General features: G+C 35.2%; 1 protein-coding gene across 2 annotated transcripts in view; it reads right to left on the bottom strand.

Annotated features, from left to right (window-relative positions):
• The window catches only part of TMPRSS11B (transmembrane serine protease 11B), a 40697-nt gene that overhangs the window by 10389 nt on the left and 6379 nt on the right, over positions 1-23929 (bottom strand). Inside the window, exons 2-4 of one of the 2 annotated variants that reach the window (XM_074229322.1) lie at positions 12290-12405; positions 2371-2489; positions 2200-2267 (exon numbers count right to left, since the gene is read on the bottom strand). In XM_074229322.1, the coding sequence (XP_074085423.1) occupies positions 2200-2267; positions 2371-2489; positions 12290-12405 (303 nt within the window). The remainder of the gene's footprint in view (positions 1-2199; positions 2268-2370; positions 2490-12289; positions 12406-23929) is intronic. The other variant, XM_074229323.1, reaches the window with a different exon arrangement.

Genomic DNA, 23929 nt, shown 5'->3' with positions numbered 1-23929 from the left:
GATATATACAGACCTCTGTTCTGCTTTTGGAATTTTTCCTGGTGTTCAAATGCCAAATATGCTTGCCTAAAAGATTATTTTATTAGGAACTCACATAGAGCAAGCACTCACCAGAGGGTCAGAAAAAAGCCACACAAGGACACTTTCAAAGTCTCTCTTGAGAATTCTGTAATTGATTGCATGTCATGGGAGACATTAGCACAGGACCTCCCAGCATGGCATGCCCTCATCAGAGAAGGTGCTTTGCTCTATGAGCAAAGCAGTATTGAAGTAGCTCAAAAGAAACGTGAGATGTGCAAATTTAGAGAATTCACCCCAAATATTCACAAGGACTATTTGTACTCTACCTGTGGTAGTCTTCCAAGTTGCTATTGATCTGATAAGTCACAGTCAAATACACTGTAATTTGACTCTAACATAGTGATGTCAGTTTGGTCCTCTTCAAGAATGACAGACTTATACACACATATGTATATGAATATATATATATATGTGTGTGTGTGTGTGTGTGTGTGTGTGTGTGTGTGTGTGTGTGTATTTTGCTAAGATTGGTTATTCAGTTATCTATGAGATGTTTATACAGAGATATGCTGATAGATACTATATATATACATATATATATATAAATATTTTCATTAGTCAATGCTATTAAAAACTCAACTTTCTTAACTCTTTAAGGATAAGGGATATTGTATGTTAGAGGGAAATAAGAAGCATAATCTAGGTATAAACTGAGATCCTCTATTCACCTCTTCATTCAACAATGAACACCCAAATATAAGGCATTGGAAGTCTGAGAGGACACAAAGATAAATAAGTAAGAAGGAGTTATAAAAATATGTATGCATATAATTATAATACAAGGGAGAATGTGACAAATTAGTGTTCATCTTTACATTGCCTACAAAGCTTGCATATGGAAGGAATTCAGCAAAGATTTTATGAGGAATGAATGAGGTGTATGAGCAAAGTTCTCTGGGAATTAGAAAGAAAGAAACATCACTTTTAGCAGAAAGTGTTGCAAATAAGCATGAAAGTGGTGATGGACTATAAAGACAGCCTCTACTGCCAATAAATCCACTGAGGTCAGTAGTCTCTCTCCCTTTGAGATTGCTCATAGGTAATAAATAAAAACTAGGAAAACCAGACCCTCTGGGCTAGTGTTTGTTTAAGGCTGGCTCATTTGCAGAGCTATAGACTGTCTTAAAAGAAAAAAGAACAAGAGGGTCACGTGAGACTTCCATGTGATAAAGGAGTATTTGTTCTAATGCAGAAGGATGGAGGGACATGGGTTTACAGCATATATATCCTGGTAGCATATAGAATATAAATCCTATACAATATAAACTGATTGGGGAAAAAGATTAATTTATTTGTGTCTCTGAACCTAGCACAATTCTTTTCATGCAGTAGACATTTAATGGATTGAATAGGCTTTCCTGACAATCACCTGGAACTGTATAGAGAAAGGAGACTAAATAGCTTTTTCTTTCTATTCAGCATAGGGACAGTCAACAAGTCCTTATTAAGTTTCTACTATGTATCAGGCATTCTCTTCTAAGTAGATGGGATTAGACCTGCAAATTCCTTAGTATACATCATATCCTAAGGCATGAATTTCTGGATGTAAAAACTCCCTCTCTTAAGGGTTGTTATTATTCTAGAGTCTATAAAGCATGTACATAAATTGATCATTTCATTTCAATAAGTTTAACTTCTTCATAACATCATTATTTTATTTTATTCATCTTAAAGCATTCTGAGAAGAGGTCCTTGGGCTTCACCAGACTGCTAAAGTTGTTCATAAACCAAAAAAAAAGATTAAGAATACCTGTCTACAGAGGTTAAAGGGTTTTTTTCCCTGTAGAAAGAAATTGCAATGCAAGAATATATATATATATATATATATATATATATATATATATATATATATATATATATATGTGGGGCAGCTAGGTGGCACAGTGGATAGAGCACCAGCCCTGGAATCAGAAGAACCTCAGCCCTGGAGTCAGGAGGACCTGAGTTCAAATCCAGCCTCAGACATTTAATAATTACTTAACTGTGTGACCTTGGCCAAGTCACTTAACCCCATTTCTTTGAATAAATAAGTTTTTTTAAAAATATATTTAAAAAAAAGAATATATATGTTGTTAATCACTTTTTATGTTATTTGCTCCTGAATAAAACTTGACTTACTATAGCTTGGTGACTTGAGAGCTGATATAATGATTGTGTATGCTAGAAGCTTGAAAAGCATCAATCATCTGTTAAAAGAAAAAAAACAAATTTATTAGGTCAATTCCAATAGCATGTTCATATTTCAAAAGAATTTACAATGAAGGTGAGTATAGGCAAACTCTGACTTACCCGTGTCTCAATCATTTTGCTCAGAGCTGTAGTTTCTTCTGAAGTCTCTTTTTCATAATTGCTATTGTATGGAATATCTTTAATTTTAAAATTGCCTTGATAGTAGTAGGTCTTATTTTCTGTGAGAGAAAGAAATGATAATGGGACTATATAAATAGAAGGAAATCTAAATCCAATACCCTCCAAGAAAAAAAAAGATATATTCAATTTAGCAGATGGCTGTAGTAAGTAGAAACCTCCTAGAAGCTCAGTCAAACACTGCAATGAACACCTTGGAAGTACCCTTGGCACCTATGGCCTTCCCGTCAGATTGGGTAGTTCCTCCTAGAATCTCTATTTAAGTAACTGATTCAGAACAATATGGCCTTCATTCCTCTCCAGGCTCCTCCTAAGACTTTCTCTACCATGCTCCATCCCACAGTCTAATATCTGTTTCCCTTTTCAGCTTCCTTTCATGTACTGGCTTCCCCCTTTAGAATATAAATTTCTTGTGGGTGGTGACTGTCATTCTTCTGTTTATATTTGTATTCTCAACACTTAGCATGGGGTCAGGCAAGCAGTGAGTGATTGAAAAATGCATACTGATCTACTGAAAATTGGAGGCAATCAAATAAACACATTTCATTTATCTAGTAAAGGAAGCCATTGCACCAAATTAACAATGTGAAATGTTTTGCTTGGACCTAAAGTAAAGTAGAGCAAGGATAAATTTGATAAAAGTTAAAAGAGATTTGTTGCTATTGTTCTGTCATTTCCATTGGGTCCAACATTTAATGTACCTATTTGGAGTTTTTACTGGAGTGATTAACCATTTCCTTCTCGACCTCATTTTATAGATAAGGAACTTGAGGTAAACAGAGTTAAGAGGTTTGCCCTGGATCACATAACTAATAAATGCCTGATATAACTCAGGTCTTCCTAACTCTAAATTTAGTGCTTCATCCACTGCACTACTTACCTACCGCTATTAGTTGAGTGTAGGTGTTTATTTTTATCGAAATAACAATTCACATTTATATAATACTTAAACATTTTCAAAATTTTTTTTAGATTAGTTCATCTGATCAAGGTTTTATTGGTATCTCTACTTTGAAGGAATGACATTTATCTTAGATAAGATTTCCTACTAGAAACCAGTAATGAATGTTAAAGTACCTACAATGCAACTTGTATTATTTTCATGACAATGAAAACCATCTTGCTTTCTGTGAAGTAAGAAAAAATCTGTTTGAATATCACTTCATTTACTTCTTTGCATGATCTTTAGCAACTTCTGAACCTCAGACTTTTTTAATTAGTAAATTAAGATTAATAAAATCTGCAATAACTTATATTATGAGATTATTGGGAGACTCCAAAGATATGATGAAAGAAAACCACTAAGAAATTTTTAAAGCATTTTATAAATTTCAGTTTCTATTTTTTACCTTAAAAAACACTCAAGAATGCATGAGAAGTATTAGTCATGATCTTTGCCCTTAAGAAACTTGGTTTGAGAGATAAGTTTACAGAGGCAAAAACAATGCATAAAACACTGTATTAAGAATTGGGGATACAGAGATAAATTAGTCTATAAATTAGACAGGAAATAATCATCTATTATATTTCTACTATGCCAGGCTCTATGCTAGGCACTGGAAATATAACGAATGATCTCAAGAAGCTCACAAGCTACTGGAGAGACCACAAGCAAATCAATCAACAAGCATTTAAAAAGGACCTACTATGTGTGAGGCATTGCATTTGGGAATAAAAAGACAAAAATGGAGTCATTCTTGCTCTCAAAGATAAATATGCATATAGGATCACAGAATTCAAGCTAGAAGAGACGTTAGAGGTAATTTAATACAAACATTTCATTTTACAAATGAGAAGACTGAGACCCAGAGAAGTTGCATAGCTAGTAAGTGGTAGAAGTAGGAATTTGATCTTCTGAATTGCAAAACTAATGATCTAATGTGGAGGAAGAACAATGCTAGAGCAATGGTAAGTGGGGTCATTAAAGAAGTAGATTGACCTACCTCTCATTGTTCCAGAAGTGGAGGGTGGAATGATAGAGTTTTGATGAGAAAGATAGAGTTTTAAAGAGACTTTTAGTGAGATGAGGTGAGGTGAATTATGAAGGTGAGGTGAATTATGAAAGCTCTCCCTGAAAGATTGGATCAGGCAGGGCAGTCAACAGTTAGAAAACTGGTTCCCAGAACAGAAATTTCAGAGGTGAAGGTGTTGATGAGGTAAGACTCCAGACCTGAAGATCCCTCAAAAGCAACTTGGAATGACAACTTCCCAAAATTGTTATTAGTAAGAATGACAAAACCCAGCTACCATTTCTAGCAGGGAAAACTTCATAATGACCAACATATGTGATGTTTGTGTTTCTGCCATAACCAAGTGCTTACTATTTATATACTCAATGTAAATAAGTACCTCCTCCTAGAAGAAAAAGTAAAGAGACTTAAGGAATGCTTCTCCACTCTTAAGGTTATAAGAAAAAAAATCAAGTGTTTTTTGAAAATAAATGAAAAATGTCAATGGAAATAAAATAATTGCTCCATCCATTGAGGATTGGCCAAGCAAATTGTGATGCATAAATGTGATGGAATATTAAATGTGTGTTACAAAAAGTTGATTATGAAAAATGCAGAGAATCATGGGATGTTATATGATACTGTTGTAAGCAAAACTGGGAAGACAATGTACACAGTGTCTGCACCTGTGTAAATGAAATGAACAATAACAAAAACAAAACCTGAAATCGAATGATGTGTAATTATGATGATAAGTTTCAAAAGAAGAGATGAGAAAATTTATCTCCTGTGTTTCTTTGCAGAGGTCATGGGATTATGAGTGTAGAGCATTACATATGGTGTGGGAATAAATTAAAAGACAGGAAAATTTTGCTTGTTTTTCTTTTCTCTTACAAGTCTAGGCAAAGGGAAGAAGGAATGATTTATGGCAGAAATAAAGGTAATATAAAATCAAGCATATAAAAATATTTATTTTAAAATAAGAATTTCAATAAAAAGGACTTCAATGTGAAAAATAAAGAAAAAAGAATTGAAAGAGATAGAGAAGGATTTAAACTATAATAGTAGGTTGGGTGGGGGAGAGGGAGTAAGTATAGAGGAATATGATACAAAGGACAGAAATTCTCTTAAAAGTAAGGAAAAAATATGAGGCTTTTCTCAAAGAGGAAGGAGTTGGATCCTCTAAGGGGAAGCAGCTATTTGTCTTCCAGGTAATAATGATATGAGGTTCACAGGTGAATGACAAAGTGAAAGATTATCCAGGAAATGTCACAGGAAAAAAATACAAGTAGCAATCATTAGTGGCATTAGTGAATGATACCAAAACTATTTATCAACTTAATAACAACAAAAGACACGTAACTGTCTTCAGGAGGTATGTTAAAAATGAAACAGACATCTTAAAACTTATCATATTGGGTGATTAGTTGCCACTTCTGATGTTTTATATGTACATACATGATACTAGCAGAAAAACTCTAAGGAGGATTACCAAAGATTATTACATCCTGGGCAATAAACTGAAGATCTTAAGGGAACAAGTAATGTTTTTATCACATCCCCCAAAGTGAAGTCTGGGAATTTAAAAAAGGAATGCAGATTTGGGAAATTTTAGTAATGTCATATGAATTAATATAGTTTTACAATTGGATTTAGAAAATTAACTTTTAAAGTACAACCGTCAAAAAAGATCTGGAAGTTTACTGAACTACCCATTTAATATGAGTCAACAGTTTGAGAATCAATGAACTGTGATTTAGCTCCCATATTACTTAAAACCAATTAGATAAGTACTAAAGAATCTCTTACACTTCAGGGATAATTAATAAACTAATAAAAATTAAAGAACAAATTTGAACATAGGTTTTTCTGATTTCAAGTATAGCATGATAGTTAAAATATGACGCTATCTTTAAATAATGTGATACATTAGACAAAATACATGATTTCATGATCTCAGGATGCATTAAGTGAAGTATATTTAGCAGGACTAGGGAAGTAATAGTCCTATTATCTGGAAAGATCATATACATTGTGTTCAGTTCTTGGCACCACATTTTAGGGAGAATATTGATAAGCTGAAAAGTATCCAAAGCAGGATAATGAGGACAGTGAATGCCTTAGAGATCATACTGCATAAAAATAGGTTGATGAAACTGGAGGATATTTAGAAAGGGAAATAGAAGACTTTGTGGGCAGATGTAGAGACATTATATTGAGGAACTGTCATGTGGATGGAAGTTTAAATTTGTTCTATGTGATCTTAAGGGGTAAAACTAGGAGAAATAAGTAGAAGTTGTGAGAAATCAAATTTAGATTTGAGGTAATTTTTCAAACAATTAGAGGTATCCAAGCTGTCTCAAGAAATAGGGAGTTCTTCACTTAAGTCCTTGGGCAAAAGATGAATGGTCATTTATTGGGTGTGTTGAAGAAAGTATCTTGTTCAAGAATGTGATGAATCTCTGAGGTCCCTTAACAATGCTGAAATTTTATTGCATGAATAAAAATGACTAACACTTACACAACACTTTAACATTTATAAAATACTTTATATACATTATCTCATAGTATCCCCTTAAAAACTCTGTAAGTTAGTGACTTACTCTTGGTCAGAACTAGGTCAGAATCTTACTCAGTGAAAAAGTAATATTTGCATCCAGACCTCTCTTGATTACTGTCCTTTAGAGATTTTACCCAGTTCTCAACATGCCAGGTTGCAGCTCTGCAATGCATAGGCTAAACCAATTCTTTAAGAAGACAAGAATAATTTTGATTTCCTTGCTTCCTGAAAAGGGGGGGGGGTACTTTATGGGAATTTATGGCAGAAATTTTACCTCAGTTCTCCTGCCCCCTGGGGAATGAATATTTTCTTTATATGATATTTCTAATTACCATGATGATTGTGGAGGCCAAGAGGCTACAGATTTTTGTTGTTATCATCTTTTTTTTTCCTTAGGTTTTTGCAAGGCAATGGGCTTAAGTGGCTTGCCCAAGGCCACACAACTAGGTAATTATTAAGTGTCTGAGGCTGGATTTGAACTCAGGCACTCCTGACTCCAGGGCCGGTGCTCTATCCACTGTGCCACCTAGTTGTCCCCTGTTATTATTTTTTAATTGATTCTTTTAATCTCTTATCCTTATATTTTGTTGTACTTTATGGTCCATGAATACTTTAATCCCTTTATCTGAATCATTGGACTGACCTATATTAGGTCTAGCCCCAAACAACTACACTGCTTTTCCAACTCCTATAGCCATTTGATACTTAGGTTATACAATAATTATATCTTGCTCTCTATCACAATTATTTGTTCTCATGACCTATATTTTCCCTCCCCTCCCCTCTCCTCTCCTCCCCTCTCTTTCCTCTTTTCTATTCTCTTGTCTTTTCTATTCTCTTCTCTCCAGTGGGCTCAATTATTACCTCTATGCTATGACTTCCACACCAACATTTCTAGTTCTTATCTTTCTTCTATCTTTCTACCAATTGCCTCTTTGACATCACTCGAAAAGCCATATCCTAAGCAGACTCATTACTTTTATCCCTAAATCCACACCTCCTCCTAATTTTACTGTGGAATATAGAAGCCACCATCATTCCAGTCACTCAGGTTCATAACCTTAACTAATCAAATAATCCTTAACTCTTCTCTCTCTCACCACCTCTTAGCCAATCAGTCACCAAGTCTTTTTTATTCAGCATTCCATATCTCTTACATATACTTCCTTCTCTTCATTCACAGAAGTATGTTGCAATAGCAGGTTCGGGAGACATTTAAGGAGTTATTCAGTTTTTTGGAATATAACTTCCTATAATTAGGAGCAAAGTGTTGGTTCCTCTTTCTTAGTTAAGTTTCTCAATGTGCTTTCAGAATTCTGTTGATGCCTTCATTGCATTTTTTTAAATTTTTCTGTGGGATACTTTGTGGAATGAATCACAACTCAGAAGAGGCTGAACCAAAACCACTTCAAGGATCAGGTGTGAGTAACTAACTGGTCCTTGTTTAGGATTATTCTCTAAAACTAACCTGGAAGAGCAAGTTCAGAATAAAAATTTGGGAACAATGCCCTGGGTGTGGCTACGGATTTATTGCATCTCAGTTCTGCCAAGCATCACTGCAGTCTTGCCCAGGCTAAAGTGAAACAACAAGCATCCATTGAGTCCTGCTTAGCAACCTCCTAGAGCCAGTAATTCTTTCAAACTGACTTCAGATGAATAACTCCAACAATAGAGAGGTGTGACCATTCTTTAACCACAACTAATTTAACTAATGGAACTCACTTGAGGCAGCATAAATTATTTTATGACAATTAATACACCCATAATTCAGGTTTATAGAGTTGTTTAACATATATCAAGTACCTTTCTCCCTTGTGAGATAAGTAGGATGAGTAGTATTATCCTAATTTGACAGATAAGGTAACTAAGACTCAGAAAGATTAACTAACTTGTTAACATGGTTAGTGTCAAAGATGGGAATCAAAGTCCGGCTTCTTCTGAATTCACATCCTCAACATTTTTCATTACAGCACTCTGATTCCTCAATAATTAACTACATTTATATAGCACTTCCAAGAATACAAGAAAATGTGTGTGTGTGTATGTGTGTGTGTGTGTGTGTGTGTGTGTGTGTGTGTGTGTGTGTGTGTCTGTATGACTGAACCCTGGAAAAATTCTGTCCCATGGCTCTACCCATTAAGAGCTTCATCTCTTCCTAGGCTGAGAAAAACCATAATCCCAAGAATTTTGTGTCACTAAATCTTCTTTCCTTCTTCCTCCTTTCTTTTCTTTCCCACCTCCTCTTTCTGTTCTTCTCCTTTCCCCTTCTTTCTTCTATATTTTTTTCTTCTCCTGCTCCTCCTCCTTCTTCTTTTTTCTCCTTTTTTTTCCTTCTTCTTTACTATTTTTTATCATACAGATTCAAATATGAGTCATGGGTCTCTTCTCACTAAATCTCTGAGATACCTGTGATGTCAAATTTGCTTTCTTGTTTTAAAATCTGTCATTTTGCTTATTAACTGTGTTTTATGATTTTATTGCTGACTCCTTCCTTAGATTTTGTCTTTTGTGATTTTCTGAGTACTCTTTGTACCTATAGCTGCTCTATGATATTTACACAGCTTTCTTTTTCCCTTTCTTTATTAGTTTAAAGTACTCTTTTGAATAGCTTTGCAATTCCTATACCCAAATACTTAAATGTTTACCTAGTTACATGTGGGATTTTGACCTACCTCTCCTTACTACTTCTTTGTCTCTCTAATTCAATTTTGCAGATGTTAGCCAAGTTCCTGGGATTATAGGATGGGAGATATGTATGCATGTATGTATGTACATATGAATGTATGTATATATGTATATGTGTGTGATTCTACCCAAATATTGCTTCCCAAAAATGACTCTTCTATCATAGCATTTAAGTTCAGAATACAAATCTTCACTGGAAATTTTGATCAGTTACACTCACAATACATTTACAAATCTTTTTATTTTTTATTTTTTAGGGTTTTTTTGCAAGGCAAATGGGGTTAAGTGGCTTGCCCATTGCCACACAGCTAGGTAATTATTAAGTGTCCGACGGGGCGGCTAGATGGTGCAGTCGATAAAGCACCGGCCCCGGAGTCAGGAGTACCTGGGTTCAAATCCGGCCTCAGACTATGCCACCTAGCTGCCCCTACAAATCTTTTTAAATGAGTTTAATTCTTGTTCAGGGTGGAAAAGGCAAGGTCAATGTATGATTAAGAGAAAGCAAAATCTTCCTCATTTTGCTTCAGTTTTCTTTTTCAAGGACAATAATGTTTGAATAAGGAAAAAATACAAAAATAATTCATTTAGAGCTGAAATCTAAGATGTCTGATGTCTACCTGCCCTGACGACTGTGTCACAAGGCCCAGATAAACTAGGTCCTGGGGTACTGAAAGAACTGGCAGATGAGTTTGTTAAATCATGGTCAGTGATCTTTAAAAACTTCAGTGAAGAAGAATGATGGTACAAGACTGGGAAAAGGAAAATTTCCCAAGTATGAGATTTGCAAACTGGGGGCCAATGAGCCTGACTGATTCCTGCCAAAAATTCTAAAATATGTTGTTAAATAAATTCTTATAAATCATTTAGAAAAGAAAATGATGCCAGCAAAAGTAAGTCAAATGCAGAAATAAAAATACCATGTACACAAAAATATTGTTGACATACTTTGTAGTAGCAAAAAAAAATGGAAACAAATTGAATGTCAATTAATTGGAGGATGTTTAAATAAGTTGTGGTACATTAATGCAATGGAATGCTATTGTATCATCAAAATCAATTCAGACAGAAATTCAAAGAATCATGGGAAGACATATGAACTGGTACATTATCAAGTAAGCAGAACCAGGAAAACAATATGTGCAATAATTATAGTAACATGAATAAAAAAAATTAAACAGTATTATACAATGATTAAATAGCCACATATGTTGTCAGATTAGAATGATGTGCTAATAACTGATGAACCTCTATCTTTCTTTTTTTAAAATTCTGTTACAAGAATGAGTTTATTGATTAGACAAGGGGGAGAGATACATTCAAGAACAAGTGATGTAAAACAAATTATATTCATAGAAATTTAAAATTCAAGTAAAAGAAAAGAAAATGAAATAGTGATCACAGAGAATCAATATGATTTCATCAGGATCAAATCATGCCAGACTAGTCTTATTCCCATTTTTATACTATCTTAGTTAGACTTGTTAATGCAGGGAAATATTGTTTATGTATATATATGCATATATATATATGAAATTTGCCTAGATTTTAGCAAAGTAGCTTTCCATATCTTGTGGAAAAGATGGAGAGAGAGATAGGCTGATAGCAGATAGTATCATTAGGTAGATTTAGAATTGGTTGAATTGTTGGCCTGAAAGAGTAGTTATTAATGATTGGAATATCAACATCGAAAGAGATCTCAGGGATATAATACCAGGCTTGGAGTAAGCAAAACTTATCTTACTGAATTCAAATCTGAACTCAAACACTTTCTAGGTGTGTGAATGTGGCCACATCACTTAACTATTTGCCTCAGTTCCTCATCTGTAAAATTACATGGAAGAGGAAATGGGAACCACTATAATATCTCTGACAAGAAAACCTTAATTGGGGTCACAAGAAGTTGGCCACAACTGAAAAACAACTGATCAACAAGAGCAATAATAAATATGAGGTCTATAAATATGCTATTGCTGAGTTGTATAGCTTTTAAATTGTTCCACTTCCGAACTACCTACTCATCTACTAACCATTAAAGCAACTAAAGACCAGTGTAATGTAAACAATCCCAACAAGTTTGTTCCCAAGTCAATTGAAATCATGAGATCACTAGTCAGAGAGCTGGGTTCAATTCATAGCTCAGCTGTTTATTGTATCTTATATACATTGCTTCAATGCTCTGGGCTTAGCTTCCTTAATTGTAAAATGTGAAATTAAACTTAAAGAGTGGTTCTCAAAAAGTAGTCCCTTGCCCCCTGGGTTCCCAGAGACCCTTTCAGGGAATTCAGTATTTTTATAATAATACTAAGATATTATTTTTCTATTAAAATGGCTCTTTACTCTCTCCCATCTATTCTCTTTTACTCTCTTTTATGTGTTATCTTCTCCCATTAGAATGTAATGGGACAGTCTGTCTTCTTTCTTGTATTTGTGTCTCTAGGATTTATCATAATGCTAAGGGGCTATGGTAAGTGCATAAATAAATGTTTGTTACCTATTACCTGCCTGAACAGCAGGCTTTAAAAATAAATTTAAAGGAAATTAGCATCGCTTAAGGAAATCATTTGAATGTAGAAAGTTAGTCATGAGTATTCTTGTTTAGTTTTAGTTTTCAAGGGAGAGCAATGAAAAAATGTTTGTTAACACTAACCAACTGCTAGAAAATGAACAAGGAGACCAATCGTAACACCCAAGACTCCCAGCACTCCAAACACAATAAGAGCAATCATCCATAATGGTAGCGATCTTTGGGAAGCTATAACTGGCCTGGAAGGAAAAAAGAAGAAGAAATAAATTATATAATAATAATAATAATAATAATAATAATAATAATAATAATAATAATAATAATGATTCCAGTCTAAACTTATTTCCCTCTTACTCAACCCAAAAGATCTAAAATTTTAGCATTAATAAGGGTTTGGAGAAATCACATGGTGGCCATTCCCCAAAAGGGAGGGAAAGTCAAGGGATAAGTGTATTTACACATTAAATTTTTATTTGCCTTTTAAATCTGGACTACACAGGGGGTAGCTGGGTAGCACAGTGGATGGAACACCAGTCCTGGAGTTGGGAGAACATGGGTTCAAATTTGACCTTAGACACTTAATAATTGCCTAGCTGTGTGACCTTGGGTGAGTCACTTACCCTTATTTTGCTTTAAATAAATAAATCTGTAATACACAAATAATTTACACATTATATTTATACATTAAATATTTTAAGTACCTGCTGTGCTAAATGCTTTCATCCATTTGATCTTCACAACTTTGGGAGATAGGAGTTATTATTATTTTGATTTTATAGTTGAGAAAATAAATATATAAACCAATAAAAATCATGTGGGCAGAAAAAAGGATCCTAATCACTAATAACACAGAGATTAAGAGAAATCAGGATTTAGATTTGTAAGTTTACTGATATAGAGAACTTCTGGGTAAAGAAACCTTCTACCAATACAGGTAAGGCACTTTCTTTGCAACTTATCTGAGAAAACTGCTTTAGCTAAAATGTCAAGTGATTTGTTCAGGGTCATAAAACCAGCAAGTTTTAGAGGTGGGACTTGAACCCAGGCCTTTCTAGTTTCAAGACTATTCACCTACTTTCTAATAATAATCAACTCTGTGATTTCATTTTGTACCTAGTAAATAAAAAAATTATGATAAAAAATCAATCCTAGAGAAATTATGGGAAGACTTCCATATTACTACACTGTTGGGTAATCTCTTTTGTAAAAAGCATTCTGGACAATAATTAAGAACTATGAGAGAAAAGTAAAAAAGCTTTAATGTGGTATTACCACTTTGAGGCACATAATCCAAAGAGGCAAATGACAAAAAGAAAAGTCCCTTATGTTTTAAAAGAAAATTTTTATTACACCAAAAAACTGGATACAGTGTTTTACCTGTGGTATATGAATATCATCGATCCATCCACAAATATTTTTGAAACTATTTAACAGATATGATGATGAATTAATGCAATTGTGATAGAATATAAGAAATATTGAGTATCAGGAGAGCAGAGAAACTTAGGAAGACATGTAGGAACTGCTACTGAAAAATAAGCAGACCCACGATACTTAAAATAACCAAATTCATGCAAAGGAAAATTTTGTTAAGCAACATAAAATCCTAATAATGGAAAAGCCAAATTAGACTACAGAACTAAAAATGAAAAATATCTCACCCACTCTTGTAGGGAGAGTGATGAATTACAGATATGAAATGAGGCAGATGACATTAGAGGCATTAGACATGGCTTTATTCCTTTTTATAAGTATGTCTTGGTGGAAGAGAAGATTTGGAGAGTGATAATCATTTAAAATGGCATTACTAAAACATATTATGCTGTTCTTCTTTTCAAAGATTATATTACCAATGCATTTTCAGTGGGGTTTGTGGTGATTGAAAATCATCCTCATTTTAGAGATGAAAAACTGAGAATAATATGATTTTCCCAAGATCACAAGGTTAATAAGTTTCATTAAAGTTATTAAGTAAAGGGGAGGTATTAATATTAATAAGTAAAGGGATAGAACAGGAGGACCTGAGTTCAAATTTGGCCTCAGATACCTACTAGCAAGTCACTTAACCCTAATTATCTCACATCCAGGGCTATCTCCAGTCATCTTGATTCATATGTGGCTGCTGAACCCACACAACTCTGGAAGAGAAAGTGAGGCTGATGACAGCACAACATCCTCCTTACTCAAATTCAGTTCACATACATATCATGGCATCATCTCATCTTTGAAGATTAAGGACAAACTTCATCAATACTCAATAAATTATCAGAGCTAGGGTTTAACTCCAGATCGTCTAATACCCATGTCAACATTAGACCATACTACCTTTTATCATATAACATCTTTTCAGTCTGAACTGACCAGAATGATGCCTTAGTGAAATTGTTCATTGTATTACACTAAATACTTTATTGATCCTCCTATCCTGAAGCAATATTACTATTATAACTTTTCATCAGGTTATCAATCTATATGGGTTTCCTTCTTAACTGCAATTATATTTTCCTACAGAAGATACTAAAAGTTATAAATGGAGTGGGACAGCTCAGATGTTTCTAGTTGGATCTCTATCCTATCTTTCTTATTCCACTTTATCCTATAACCTTCTCTTGTTACCAATTTATCTTTAATGTATCCTAAAACTTTGAAAAATAATAGAAGCAAAAAAAGGAGAAAAAGTAAAATTACAGAAGCAAACTTCTGAGCAATATTCATCTCAAAGATATTCATTCAAGGATATTGATTCAATATTCAACCAAGGATAACTTTTCTACATGCTCATGAAAATATATTATGTACTAACATTCTCAATACACAGTAAAGACACTGGATTTCTAACACTTGATTATGCATCCTTATTTACCTAAACCCTAGTGTATGAAGATCACAAATGTGCTATTGATAAATGTTTACCAACTGGCATTCCAAGGGAAAAAAAGTATATACACCACCAATTTTTAAGATTAATCTGCATTATTAATGTTTTCCTCCATCACTTTCATAATTCTAGATAATCAACAAAACAAATAAACCAAGCACTGATTTGTATCATTTGCCAGTTTCTGAAATGTAAGTGTTCATCCCGAAAATTTAATAGACAGCTTCAATGAGTCTTTAAAAGTTGACTCCAGCACCTATCTGAGGTCAAAAGATATGAGTTTGAGTCTTAACTCTACCACTTAGTAGTTTTTTATCTATAAGATTCAATTTTAATATATATAAAATAGAGGTGGTAATATTCACAATTTATATAAATGTAAGAAAAATACCACATAAATTTTGAAACAACATATAAATATAAATTATTATTATTATCATTTCACTTCTGAGGATTAAAATTGAGTCTTGCATTTTATATATGAAATAGAGGGGCTTTGCCCTTATGACTTTCCAAAAATAATGATAGTCCATCCATTTTTCCATTGAAATAGTGTTTTAATGACGTAAGTATTCAAATAGTCTTCCTGCCCCCCCATCTCCAAAAAAGAAAGGTCAAATTAAGGAAAATCATTTTACTGATTCATTCCCCTCACAAAGAGAAGTCTTCGTGACTCTAGGCCTGGGACTCTACAACTGTGCCACCTAACTATTCTATAAAGATACGTGAGAAGGAAAACAACACAAAAGTAGCTAGGTCACACTCTGAATAGATTATGAGGTGTGGAATCAGGTAGGCTCCTCTTCCTGAATCAAATCAGGCTTCAAACACTTACTAATTGTGTGATTCTAGGCAAGTCACTTAATCCTGTTTGTCTCAGTTTCTTATAGATAGAAATGAGTTATTTAAAAAAAAAAAGCTCCAGTATCTTTGCCAAGAAAATCCCAAATGAGATCATAAGGAATCAGACATGACTGAAAAAGAACAATAAGGAAAAAATCTCACTTGAAACTTAAATTACATCCATAAGAATTTTCCCCTACATTCTTTTTTTCAATGTTTTGCTTGGTTTTGTGTTCATATTCAAGAAAAATCAGCTATGTTAGCACCCTGGAAAGTGGGGTTATTCAAGCAGAAACCCATATCTGTTATTAAAACCAGATTTTTTCAAAAGTTCGTTGTTCAAGACCAAAAGCTGTCAGGATTAATATAATTATTGGGTAAAGGGAGAGCTCCCAAGGTAAGAGTGACAAGACCCTTTCTTTTTATTCAACAAAATGCGCTGCCAGCACAAGGATATATGCCTGGGAAAGGTTGCTGACTCTTTTTCTCCACCCATTATTTTGCAATAAATTTCAGAGGGAGATTAACTTGGGAGTGCAAGGAAAGGAAAGTGACGGGAGTAGAGGGAAGTTAGTGAATAAAAGGAGTGGTCTAGACCCCATCGTTTTAAAAATATCTTGGAATGTCTATAAGGCACAGTAATAACCTCTTTAAAACTTTCTTTAAAATATTAAATAGCTCATATTGTTCAAAATCACTTGTTAAAATAAAAAGACAATTCTTTCGCTAGACTTCCTGCTCTGACAAGCCCTAGTATCACATCCGCATACTATATTTCTTTATGATATAAGTAGACAAGCTTGATACTTAGCAAGAAGGAAGCTGAGAGTTCCATATAGAAGGAAAGAATAACAAATTAAAATCTTTCCCTCACAAGGCAATGTCACATGCCTTTCTATTTCTGTTGTCTTGTTTAATGTAATTTAGGTAAATGAAAACTCATTAAACTTGTCAGAGAAAGGAGTACTGTTAAGGTTTGTTGAACAACAAAGGCTTCCGTCTTATTTTGACAACTCTTGATTCTTAAGAACCTGATTTTTGTCACCACAGTCAGCATGTAGTGACTGAATTCAAAACCAAATGTTGTCTTCCCAACCAAGATTCTCTCTGTGCTGAGGATAAAGAAAGGAAAGCCATTTATAATCATTCTGATGAATTTCTACATGAAGGTGAACATTCCACTTTTATTTTCAAACCATCTCTGCGTTTAACTCCTGTAGTTACCTCTCAAAGATAATCCAATTGTGATCATCACAATCCTTATGATTTAGAAGCATTGTAATGCATGCTTCTTATTACATAGATTATAAAATCAATTTCTGAAAAAATTCTTGAAAAGTTATCATCATATAGAATATGAATTCCTTAAAGACAAGGACCATTTTGTTTTTGGCATATAGAGGATGATCAGTTTAGTTAATGCTTGTTGGAATGCATTGACTTAGATGCTTCTTATCTATACATAAATGATATTTGTGAGGGAAAACTCACCTTCTCATAAGGCACACTGTGCATCTTGGAGAATCCCTGACTATTAAGAAGTTCTTTCTTTTAGAGAATTATAATCCATTTCCCTATAACTACTGCTCAGTTGGTCTTTGTTGCCCCTTCTGGAAATGAGCAGCATAAACCTTTTAATATCTTTAAACTACCTATAATTTCTCACATTATCTTTAATTCTCTACATCTCAGAGTTTCATAAACTAGTGGAGGACTTCTTTCATCACTAATTCCTTTAACCAATGGAACAGATTTCTGTCATGTATTTTAACAGAATCACAGGAGGAGAATCTAAGAGTCCCCAACTGCCCTATGTTGACACTTCCTAGGATTTTTTTTAAAGGTGCAATCATTATGGTAGAGGAGAAAAAAAACACTAGCTGTAGAATCAAAGGACCTCAATTCACATGGAAAGTTTGCTATATGGGTAACATTTGGGTAAATCACTTGAGCTCTCTGGATTTCAGTTCTTTTACCTTTAAAATAAAGGTCTTGGGTTAGAGGATTCCTAAGGTCCTTTCCAGCTCTAAATCTATGAATATTCAGTCATTGTGTGGTGGATAGATTCATAATAATTGAAATGAAAAATTGAAAGTCCTATAATCTAGTTCTAGCTATAATACTGCCTCTTTAGACCTGTTTCCTTAAGTATAAAATGAAGCATTTGCTCAGTCTCTATGGAGCCCTGAATTTCTGTGATCTTAGAGATTTCACTTGAATCTATTGACATTCTCCTCTAATACTCCCTCATGACATAGAGATGATCTTCAGTTCCAGAAGACCTTACTAGCAAATAGACTCCAGCAGGTCCTAACAAGCTAGTGTCTTTGAGCATAAATCTGCTGATTGTCACCTTAACCTTCCAACTATCCCAGATTATTTCAAGACTAAATCAAATCCCACTTTCTGTAGGAAGCCTTTCCCAGTCCCACCCACTTTCCTTTTCCAGAGCTTTACTCTTTCAGTTTACCTACACTTACACTCTATTTGTTGCATATACATAGCTGTTTACATGTTGTCTTCCCCATTAAAATGTAATCTCCTTGAGTGCAAGGATCATGCTTGACTTTTTTTTAAAACCTCATCTTTAAGCATAGTATTCAGCACATAGTAAGTACTTAATAAATATTTGTTGATTGAATGATTTACTGTGATCCCAGAACCAGCCTAAAGAATTTTGGACCCATCAAATGACAATATCAATTACCTGGTTGCACATAGCATAATAAATGTTTTGATCACAACAGTTCTTAAGGACTATGTATGATCTACAGTGAGGAATACTCACATTGATGAAATTCTAGATTTTTGAAAATTGAAAGAAGTATAGATTTCACTTTTTAGCAGAATGTTCTTATTGCAAGTCAAGAGATTGTTATAGGTATAGGGACTAGCTATTCCTTGACTAACTATAGGGGAATTCTGCTAAATAATCAATCTAAAACCAGTTATTGTCTTCTATTCATAGTGTGCATAATCTAAAGTGTGAATTCTATATTTTAATACTCATACATTATACTCTAACACAAAGAATGAATTTTGTACTATACATAGAATCATTTATCAACAATATAGTTTTCTTCTGTATCATTTTCCTTCAGCCCCTGGTGGCATCAGCAATATTTATCCTGTTTCTCAAGTTTATGATACTGGTACCCTAAAGTGTGAAAGAAATGCAATGAGCAGGGGTGGAGCCAAGATGGCGACAAGAGAGCAATGTCTCTTAGAAATTCTCTCATAAAACTTAGAAACTAAGGACTCTAACTAAACTTTCAAGAGACAGAACCCACAGAGGGACCCAGTGAGGCAGTTCTCCTACCCAAGGTAACCTGGAAAAGAGCAGAAAGACTCTGCTCCCCTGGGTCAGAGGGGTGGCCCACCTGAGGGGTGGCCCTCCAGAGTAAAAGAACTTCAGCCTCCCAGAGGCAGCCCCAGGGTGCTGGGAGCCACAGCTCACAGCAACAGGGGAGTTTCCTGAGCTATGCCCCTGGGGAGCACCAAGCACAAATTGGGGGAACAGGGTGGGGGACCTCTGCCAGAGTGAGCATGTGAAACCCAGCCCTCAGGACACACAGCAAGCAACATGGACTTTCAGCAGCCCAGATCCAGGAACAGAGGCAGGCGGAGCCTGTAAGCTGGAGCCCCCAGGGCATGAGCCCATTGCACCTGGGAGGGGAGTGAAGAGAGAGACTGCCCAGCTCTGCCCCTGGAACAGGACTCTGGGGCTCTGAACACATTCAGATCCTGATCGAAGTCTAGGCCCCACCATAGAACAGCAGGGTCCCCCCCACTTCAGCCCCATGGTAGGGGAGGGTTGTGCATATGGTCATTCATGGACCTGGAGGGAGGACAGAGCCTCACACACTGAGACCCTTATGGGAGTGTCTCAAAAGCTCAGGAACCACACCCAAAACAGGCTTAGGCTGGGAAAATGAGCAAGCACAGAAAAAAAGAGGAATAACATTGAGAAATATTTTGCATATGAGCCCAAGAAGGCTCAAAATACTCAGTCTGAAGATGAGGAAGCACAAGCTCCTGCATCTAAAGACTCCAAGACAAACAGAAACTGGGCTCAAGCTGTGACAGAGCTCAAAAAAGACTTTGAAAATCAAATGAGGGAGTTAGAAAAAAAACTGGGAAAAGAAAGTAGAGAGATGCAGGAAAAACATGAAAATGAAGTCAGCAGCCTAGTCAAGGAAATCCAAAAAAATGCTGAAGCAAATAGCAAGCTAAAAACCAGCTTAGGTCAAATGGATAAAACAGTTCAAAAAGTTATTGAGGAGAAGAATGCTTTAAAAAGCAAAATTGGCCAGATGGAAAAAGAGATAAGAAAACTCTCTGAGGAGAACAAATCCTTCAGACAAAGAATGGAACTCAGGGAGACTGATGAATTTACAAGAAACCAGGATTCATTACTTCAAAACCAAAAAAAATGAAAAATTAGAAGAAAATGTGAAACATCTCATTGAAAAAAAACAACTGATTTGGAAAACAGACTTAGGAAAGATACTTTAAAAATTATTGGAATACCTGAATGTCATGATCAGGAAAAGAGCCTTGACATCATTTTCAAAGAATTGCTACAGGAAAATTACCCTGATATTCTAGAAGCAGAGAGCAAAATAGAAATGGAGAGAATCCACTGATCCCCCCGAGAAAGAGATCCCAAAAAAACAACCCCTAGGAATATGATAGCCAAGTTCCAGGACTCCCAAGTCAAAGAGAAAATACTACAAGCAGCCAGAAGGACACAGTTCAAATATTGTGGAGCTGCAGTCAGGATCACACAGGACTTAGCAGCAACTACATTGGAAGCTCGTAGGGCTTACCGGAAGGCAAAAGAGCTTAGAATGCAGCCAAGAATGAACTACCCAGCAAGGCTGAATGTCCTCTTCCAGGGAAAAAGATGGACTTTCAATGAACCAGGGAAATTTCAAATGTTCCTTTTGGAATGGCCCTAGCTGAACAGAAGATTTGATCTTCAGATACAAGACTCAGGTGAAGCATAGAGATTGAAGGAGAGGGGGAAAATATGAGGGACTTAATGATGATGAACTGCATGTATTTCTGCATAGAAAAATGACACTGATAATACTCATATGAACCTTCTCAGCTAATAGAGCAGGTAGAAGGAGCAGCACAGGAGAAAGCTGAATTTGAAGATAAAATATGGAGTAAAACTGGAGTCAATAGAAAAAAGGGAAATGTAATGGGAGAAAGAAAAGGGAGAGTGGGAATAGGTCAAGATATTTCATATAATAAGATTTTTCTTTATTACAATGAGCTATTGCAATGATATGAAAGGGGAGAAAACAAGGGGGAATGAGGGAATCCTCGCTCTCATCAGAGGTGGCTAGGAGAGGAAACAGTATATATACTCAATGGGGTATAGGCATCTGGAGTATGGGGGGGGGGACAGGGGGGAAGGGGGGGTGAGTGATGGAGGAGAGCATGGACCATGGGGGGAGTGTGGTCAGATATAACACATTTTCTTTTTTACTTCTTGCAAGGGGCTGGGATTGGATGGTCTGTCTGGGACCATAGGGCCAGGTGGATACTGGGCCTAAGGGGTGGTAGGTGGGCTCAGGGCCTTTTGGCCCCAGGGCCAGGGATCTGTCTGCTGTGCCACTCAGCTACCCTACAGCAGAGTCAGAGTGAAAGGAGAGAGAAAATATAGTACATGGTAGTGGAGAAATACGAAAGGAGGGAGTTGCGATCAGCAATTGCAACGGTGGAAAAATATGGAAGTAACTTTTGCCATGGACTTACCATAAAGAATGTGATCCACCCACGCCAGAGTTGTTGGTGTTGGAACAAAGACTGAAGCACATTTTTTATTATTATTATTTGGGGGGATGCAGGGCAAATGGGGCTGGGTGGCCTGCCTGGAGCTATATAGCAGGGTGATCTTTGGGTGTCTGAGGATGGATTTGGACCCGGGTGCTCCTGGCTCAAGGGCCAATGCTCTGTCTGCCACCCAGCCACCCCTACTATTATTACTATTTTATTTTATTTTGTGTCTTTTTTTCCCTTTTTTTTTTGTATTTTTTGCAGGGCAGTGGGGTTGGGGTGGCTTGCATGTCACATGGCTGGGTGATTGTTGGATGTATCGGGCCGGATATGGGCTTGGGTGCTGGCTCCAGGGCTGGGGCTCCATCCATTGTGCCACCTGGCCATACCTAAAATTATTACTATTATTTTTTAAATTTTTTATTTTTTCTCTCCCCTTTACTTTATCGCTCAAGCGAGTCTATATTTTGTGGGGAGGGGATATTCTGTTTACTCTTAAACAAGAATATTTTATTAATGTATAAAAAACATTATTTGTAAATAGATAAGAACTTGCTAAAAAAAAGAAATGCAATGAACATCTCTAAGAAATCTTTTTCAAATTGGCAAATATTTGTCTAAATATAGTTGACAAATAATTTGTACAAATATTTGTCCAACATCTGTTCCATGTCCAGCACTCTATTAGCACTGTTGCCAAGAATGTAAAAGTAGAGATATTTAAAAATCTAAAGTCACTAATTAGTATAAGATTAAGTACAAAATCAATGATATTCTAAAGATAATAACTGTGATAGGAAATTATAGGTCAGAGATATATAAATATAGACTTCTATTACTCTGTTTATTAATAGTAAAAAATTGGCATAATTACATTAGATCTTTTATACTAATTATTATATCAAATTATAATGAATTATTTTATTAAATTATATCAAACTGATGATATTCTACAAATAGCTATTTTGAATTTTTAACAATATTTATGTAGGTGACAGAAGTAAGGGAAGGATTCAAGGGTAGACATATGACCTGAGTTAGCCCCAAAAGAACAGTAAGATGTCAAATAGGTGAAGAGAAGATGAGACATAGGTTGGGAGAGATGCTAGAGAGAAGGGAGGGAAGTAGGAATGAACATGCATGAAATAAGGGGTAGAGGAAAGAAGGAGAGGGAACAAGAAGACTGACTTAACTGTGGTTGGGGGTGGGGGAGAAGTCATAAAGAGAACCAGGGAAGGGAAACCTAGGATCGTTGACTGGACAGAACTGTTGCAGAACCTACAATAGTAGGAAAAGAAATTTTGTCCTTATACTTCATGGGAAACCTGTGAAGGTCTGTGAGTAGGAGAAGAATTAGATAAAAGAAGACTTTAAGATGGGATACTCTTGGGTAACACTCCAAAGAGGAAACCAAAATGCTAAGATAGGAATCAAAGAGAAGAACCTAAACTAATATTTTGGTAGTCAGAATAGAAAGAAACAGCTATGAGAAAAAATATCAACAAGACTAGGTAATTAATTGTTATTGCTACTTAAGGTCAGTTATGAGACAAGTATCATATTTAATGTTTTGGTCTTTCGTGATGGGGAGAATAATGGTATTCAATGGAAATAAGGAACAAGAGCCCATTTTGTTGGAAAGATTAATTCAGTTTGGATATATAGGACTCAAGGTGCTCTGTAGGTGAAAATATCAAGAAAGCAAATTAAGACACAGGACTGGAGCACCTTTGTTTTTTTATCTGTAAAATGAGAGCTTTGAAATAGCTCTGAGTATCCTTTTAGTTCTACATAATTGAACACAGAATATTATGAATTCAGATAAAGAAGGAATTGGCATAGAAGAGATTTTGAAATCATCTGGGTAAAACTAATAATTGAGGACAAAGGAATGAAGAGGAAGAATGGCAGATATTAAAGCTGTAAGAGCCCTAAGAGATCACCTTTTCTAGTCTTCCCATTTTATAGAGGAGTAAAATAAGTCTATAGAAATTTAATAATAAAAAAAGGAAATTTAATAATGGAAGTTTTGATGTGTGGTCATGTACTGAGTTAAAAGTTGGACCTGAACTAAAAACAGCTTTCTAGTTCTTTGGCAATTTCAACTTTTTAATTAAAATATTTATTAAATTCATGCCTTTTCCTCTCTCTCTCTGTCTATTGTTTCCATTTTAATAGTAATCTATTTACTAGATTTCATTTTTTCTCCCAAATGTCACTTCATGATTGCTTTTTCTCCCTCCCATGACTGT

Source organism: Macrotis lagotis, chromosome 3 (genome assembly GCF_037893015.1).
Source record: "Macrotis lagotis isolate mMagLag1 chromosome 3, bilby.v1.9.chrom.fasta, whole genome shotgun sequence".
Lineage (NCBI taxonomy): Eukaryota > Metazoa > Chordata > Mammalia > Peramelemorphia > Peramelidae > Macrotis > Macrotis lagotis.
Note: the sequence above shows the minus strand (reverse complement) of the source record. Positions and strands in the feature narration are given on the sequence as shown.